General features: G+C 47.6%; 1 protein-coding gene across 2 annotated transcripts in view; it reads right to left on the bottom strand.

Moving 5' to 3' along the window:
- Window positions 1–6,000, bottom strand: part of Itga10 (integrin subunit alpha 10) — a 28,915-nt gene that overhangs the window by 4,781 nt on the left and 18,134 nt on the right. For both annotated transcript variants that reach the window (XM_031374898.1, XM_031374899.1), the window contains 12 exons: window positions 5,615–5,781; window positions 5,378–5,520; window positions 4,891–5,004; window positions 4,641–4,726; window positions 4,214–4,355; window positions 3,983–4,075; window positions 3,739–3,815; window positions 3,493–3,582; window positions 3,008–3,092; window positions 2,525–2,638; window positions 2,248–2,328; window positions 2,001–2,114 (listed from right to left, as the gene is read on the bottom strand). In XM_031374898.1, the coding sequence (XP_031230758.1) occupies window positions 2,001–2,114; window positions 2,248–2,328; window positions 2,525–2,638; window positions 3,008–3,092; window positions 3,493–3,582; window positions 3,739–3,815; window positions 3,983–4,075; window positions 4,214–4,355; window positions 4,641–4,726; window positions 4,891–5,004; window positions 5,378–5,520; window positions 5,615–5,781 (1,306 nt within the window). The remainder of the gene's footprint in view (window positions 1–2,000; window positions 2,115–2,247; window positions 2,329–2,524; window positions 2,639–3,007; window positions 3,093–3,492; window positions 3,583–3,738; window positions 3,816–3,982; window positions 4,076–4,213; window positions 4,356–4,640; window positions 4,727–4,890; window positions 5,005–5,377; window positions 5,521–5,614; window positions 5,782–6,000) is intronic.

Raw genomic sequence — 6,000 nt, 5'->3', positions numbered from 1 at the left:
CCTGGAACTCACTCTGGAGACCAGGCTGGCCTCAAACTCAGAAATCTACCTGCCTCTGCCTCCCAAGTTCTGGGATTAAAGGTGTGTGCAACCACCACCTGGCTTCCTACTTTTGTTTGAAACAGGGTCTGCCATTGATCTGGCTTTTTTTTTTTTTTTTGGACAGTGCTCATCAGCTGGCTGGCTTTGAACTCACAGATATCAACTTGCCTCTGCATCTAAGTGCTGAGATTAAAGGCCCTTATTTATTTATTTATTTATTTATTTATTTATTTATTTAACCTTTGTCAAAAAGGTGAGACTAGCAGGCAAGTAAGCTAGGGACGTACCTGAATGACTCTCCTATGTCACACTGGGATTACAAATACATGTTACTTCATCCAGCTTTCTATGTACATCCTGGGGTCATGCTTAACTTACTGAGTCACCACCACCCCAGGTAGTAATAATAATAATAATAATAATAATAGTGCTAGTTATGGTGGTACAGGCCTGTAATCCCAGTCCTCAGGAGACAGAATCAGTTCAAGGCTAACCGGAACAGCTCACCGAAATCCCGGTGGGGGGGTGGGGAGGGAGTTAGATGGAGAAATGTAACCAGTAAGAGTTTGCTGCTCTCGAAGAGGACCAGAGTTCAGTTCCCAGCACCCGGGGAACTGCTTGTAACTTTAGCTCCAGGGCACCCAATGCCTTCTTTTCTCTGACAGCACTCACACACATGTGCACACACATGCATCTACACACACACACACACACACACACACACACACACACACACACAAATACAAATAAATCTTGAAAAAAATAAAAATAATAAAAATGTCTGGGGGTGGTCAGTGGTGTCCCAGAGGCCACTGAGACAATCCTCAGTCACACACAACTGAATCAAACAAGATGATCAAGGGGGACAAAAAGAGTGCCAGACCTGGAGAAGAATTTGTCAGACTTTACTCACCTACGACACACTTAGAGCCCAGAGAGCTTGCAGTACTGAAGGTAGCTGTTACATGGACATGTACAATATAATCTCTTAGTGCCAAATAGCCATTTATAATTAAGATGGCATTTCCCTGCTTACCCTGACTTCTGAGTGCCTATCATATAGTGCATATAGTGAGTTCAGTTTAGAGACCCTCATAGTCTAGATCCCCCTCTCACCTATGCAATCTTACCTTCCACTACCCCATAAAAGTCCTATAAGTAACAGCAATTATTGTATTCATTTGTTTGACAAGAAAAGTATTAAACACCTCCAATGAGTTAGACATGATACGTCTTACGACTAGTCTTTTTGGTGTTGACCTAACACAGAGTCATTCCTATAACAGGCCCTTGATGAAGTGTGTGTGTCTGTCTCTATGTATACGTGTATGAGTGTGTGGGTTTGTGGGTGTGCCATGTGTATGTGTGGCTGGCTGGTGTGGGACTTGCTATGTAGACCATGAACTTTGACTTCATAGAGATCTACCTGCCTCTTAAGTGCTGGGATTAAGGATGTAAAACACCACACCTGACTTGGTGAATTAGTAAATATGGGCATTCTAATAGTTGATCTCTAGGATGATGCTAAGGGATACTAAGTAAAGGAAAATACAAAGGTGGGTGTCGTGTTCTAGTGAGGCCTTGCCTTATGTCCATCTCGTTACCTCAGAACAATTCTACAAGCTAGGTATCACTGTTCTCATTTTAAAGATAAGGAAAAGACCAGGCATAGTGTCTTGTGCCTTTAATTCTAGCAATTGGGAGACAGAAGCAGATGAATCTCTGTAAGTTCAAGGTCAGCCTGGTCTACATAGTGAGCTCCAGGACAGCCAGGGCTATGTAAAGAGACTCTGTCTCCAAAACAAAACAAACAAAAATATCAGGGATTAGAAAAAGATTAGAGAGATAAAACTACTTGCTTATGTCAAGCAGAGGAGGGCTAAACTTACACAAGAATTTATGTGCCTCCTGACCTGTATTAATGTTTCCGATAGAAGCAGAAAGGAAGAACGGCTTACCCTCCAGAAGAATTCATTGTGGACCAGCCTCAGCAGTCCGACAGAGGTCTCAGTCCCCTTTGCCAGCAGTCCAAGGTGGCACCTCACCACTTGACACCGAGTGTTACTCCCATTCTGTCAGAACAGAGACACATCAGTACTCTGGAATGGGAAGATCCCCCCTCCCATTGCCACTTCCCACCCACCTGTCACCAGACAGCAATCTCTACTTGCATTCCTGTCCCAGACACCTTCCTGTGACTCCTACCAGTCTGCTTGTGTGCTGAAGCTCCTCTGGATGCACAGGGAATCCTGGGGGCTCCGTCAGGTTCTGCACTGTGCAGCTTGCCTAGAGAAAGATCCAACTTGAAAGACCCTCCTAGACAGGCCACTCCTATAACCCTTCTAATGCAGAATCCCTTTCCATCCTCCCAAGCCACAGATAAGAGTGGTCCCAGGAAGAGGAGCCCAGAGAGCAGTGATTCAACAGATGGGAGTCCACTAATTCAAGACGGCAGGATCCACACACTCTGGCCCAGACTCACATTGCCAGAGATGACTTGAGATAGTGACAGGAAGTAGTTACCCCCGTGGGCTACAGCTGGAAGGAGGGCAGAGACCACAAGACCACTGACCACATGGCAACCAAGGTTCTGAACCTGGGAGAAGAATTTAAATCAGGAAGAGGCGAGAGACAGAGGACCTGCTTCATTTGCTCCTACAGCCACTCAAATCCACAAGAGACTCTTCTCTGTCCTTTTTCTGTTTTGTTTTGTTTTTTTGTTTTTGTTTTTGTTTTTGTTTTTGTTTTTGTTTTCGAGACAGGGTTTCTCTGTATAGCCTTGGCTATCCTGGAACTCACTCTGTAGACCAGGCTGGCCTTGAACTCAGAAATCTGCCTGTCTCTGCCTCCCAAGTGCTGGGATTAAAGGCATGCGCTACCACTGCCAGATATTTTTGCCCAGCTTTTCTCTGTCTTTCTCCACACACCCCACCCCTAGGATGCCAAGACCCCTCCAGTTTCTCACCCTAAGAGTGGTTTTGAATTCAGGGCCAGGACCCACCGGGAGAGTCCTGTAAGGGTGAACCTCATACCTATGCAGAGTGGACTCACTGTGTAGACACCAAGCCAGGAGGTGTAAGGTCACAGCCATGACACAGACGCAGGACATGTGATCATCATACAAACATGGATTCAGGGAAGGTGGGGGTCAAAGATAATGAGATAGGAGGGGATAAGAAGGAAATTGAATATAACACAGGTTTGATTTAAAAAGAAAAATGTTTGACGATAACCCCATATTTGTTTATCTCAGTTCTAAAGCTCTGGACCTGACAACAAGATGCTTAAGAAAAAAGGTTGACTATGAGTGGGCTTGAGGAGCAAAAGACTGAGTAGCCCAAGGAATGTGTTCCTAGGAACGCTAAAGCCCAGGAAGGACAGCAAGAAAGCACAATGATGTCAGTCTGTCAATTGGGGTCAGAATGGGCCTCAGCCAGGACCCAGCCATACCTGGAGAACACGAGGTGAGGTTCGTATCGGATGTAGGCAGAGGTCTGAGCTGTATTATCTCGAAGGGTCTCATTCCTCTCCAGACTGCTGCTGCAGGGCCAAGGAGAAAGTTTTACATCCCAGACCCTCCTCAGGGACCCTCTCTGTTACTAGAGGAGTCAGAGTTGCTTCTCCCAGCCACCTACTGAAAGTGGCGTGCTCTGAAGGGGGTGGGTAGGGACTTGGGGGAGACCCCTTTGTTCTCACCTACTGGCAGTCAGCCTCACAAAGACCTGGCTCAGGAGGAAGGTGCAGCTAAATTCAAACTCTAACAGGAAGCTCACCTGGAGCCAAAAGACATGGATGGGATGATAATAAATCCTTCCTTGTGGGAAACCCATGGGGGAATAAGGAAGAGCCCATGCCTTTCGCCTTCCCAGAACTTCCACGCCCCATGCATCCCAGACCTAGCTTTCTCAGCACCTTGTCCTCATTCTGAATCCATACTCACTTTGGCCCCAGCCTGGAAGACTGGATGCCCCACGATGCAGAGCCGGGCGTGGGGGGAAGGGACTGCGCACTCCACCTTCACTGATTTGGCCCTCTGAAGGCAGAGGGATGGAGGTGAAGTTAGAGCTGGAAGTGGGCTGGAGCCACACTTCTGCCCACAGCACCCCATAGCTGAGGTCCTGGTCTCCCTCCTCCTTTCTTCCTTTGCCCCAGTTTCCTTCCTCCAAGGTACCTGAGGAGTAAGACTGGTCAGGTGGAGGTTTCTAGAGAAGCTGAGACTCAGGCTAGTGTTGTAGGCATTCTCCTTCTTGTTCTCCAGGGTCACCGACACCAGCACTTTCTGTCGACCACCTTGAACCACAAATGGGGACTTCCTAAGAGTGGGGACAAAGCAAAGACTAAGAGGCAAAAGAGAACCACAAGTCTCATTTCCAATATGGTGGCACATGCTCCTAATCCCGGCACTTGGAAGGCAGGTGAACTCCTGTGAGGTCGAGGCCAGATTGGTCTAAATAGCCAGCTCCAGGCAGCCAGGACTACACTAGGGAGAACCTGCTCTCCAACAAAACAAAACAAAACAAAACAAAACAAACAAGGAAATAAACCCTCTCTAGCTCCCTTGAGTCCCTTCTGGTTTGCCTAGTTCATCTCCCTCCAACCTGGAGCCTCTGATGTCCATGTCAGCTTGAAGCACCAGGTCTGTGATACATTCATTGTCAGCGCCACAGTCCTTTGAGAAGGGGATCTAGAAGAGAGTTAAGGGTCTGAGAGGAAGGAAAAGAGGAAGGACTGGGCTGTTTTTCTCATCAGAGCCTGAATTAGATTCCACCACTTATATGTGACCTCCCCTTGCTCTAAGAGGAGGGCAGCACTGAGACCCCGGATGGAGCAGGGCATAGCACTGCTAACCAGCTTCCGTATAGATGTAGAGGATCCCTCAGCCAACACTGGTCCTGGCTTCGTGGTGTTGTCCAAAGCAAAAGTCACAGTCAAGGCCACTGGCCGGAGGTAATCTGATGTGTCCTGAGGGAAGCAGAGTGAAGGGCAGGTTGTGGGGATCCAAGATTGAAGGAGAATCCAGGTCTCTGCAGAATATGTTAAGTATGGTCGTCTATGCCCGGGGCACTATCCCAAGGTTTTCACAGTATGATGGATTGTAATTCAGATATAACTCCTATGAAATAGCTATCAGTATATATTATCCCTTTTTAGCAAGGATACTGAGATGTGGTGGCTAAGTGATTTGGCAGAGTCGACGGTGACCAGTTACAGAGCTAGGAGTCCAATCTATAGCATCCTGACCCCCAAATCTGAATGGTCTCAATCTCTCTGATTCCATTTCATCAATCACTGATCTGGTTGAAGCAACATAAAACAGTTCCTACCCCATCCTCACCAGTGCATGGAAGTGCAGCTGTTCACAAGTGACATTCCCAACATTTAGCTGGAGCTGCCGAGGGGACAGCCGTTGGCCAGAGCCATCGAATGCTGCACGTGCCCCAGCAGTCCACTCATCCAGTGATGCAGAGAACCGTATGACTGAATGGGAGAGGCAAGCATGAGCGGAGGCAGATGCAGACACCAAGAAGGGCCTGTGCTTGAGGGTGGTCTTGGATACATTTTAACCACTCACAGAATCTGCGATCCCAACGCCCAGGAGTTTGAGACCTCACTTGGAAGCAAAGGGCTGCCGTCAGACAGGCTGCTTCCTGGCCTCGCCGCTTACAGTCCTTCTGAACCACACTGATGTGCGGAGGCATCACGTCCAGAGTTGGAATCAGGTGGATGATGGGCTGGGAGCTGGGAACAAGGTGGAAAAGAAATTCTAAAAGTAGGGGGATCTTAACTGGAGATGGAGCTCAGTGGTAGAGCTCTGGAGGATCTGGGCTTGCACTTCAGAACCAGAAGGAAAGGAAAAGATAAGGTGACAGCCTCGGCACTTGCCTCTGGATGGTTAAGCAAATAAATAAATAAATAAATAAATAGTCCGAATATGTCACTCTTCCCAGAAGCTTTGAC

Source organism: Mastomys coucha, unplaced genomic scaffold (assembly GCF_008632895.1).
Source record: "Mastomys coucha isolate ucsf_1 unplaced genomic scaffold, UCSF_Mcou_1 pScaffold16, whole genome shotgun sequence".
NCBI classification, from domain to species: Eukaryota; Metazoa; Chordata; class Mammalia; order Rodentia; family Muridae; genus Mastomys; species Mastomys coucha.
The sequence above is the reverse complement of the archived record's forward strand: the minus strand, read 5'-3'. Positions and strand labels throughout refer to the sequence as shown.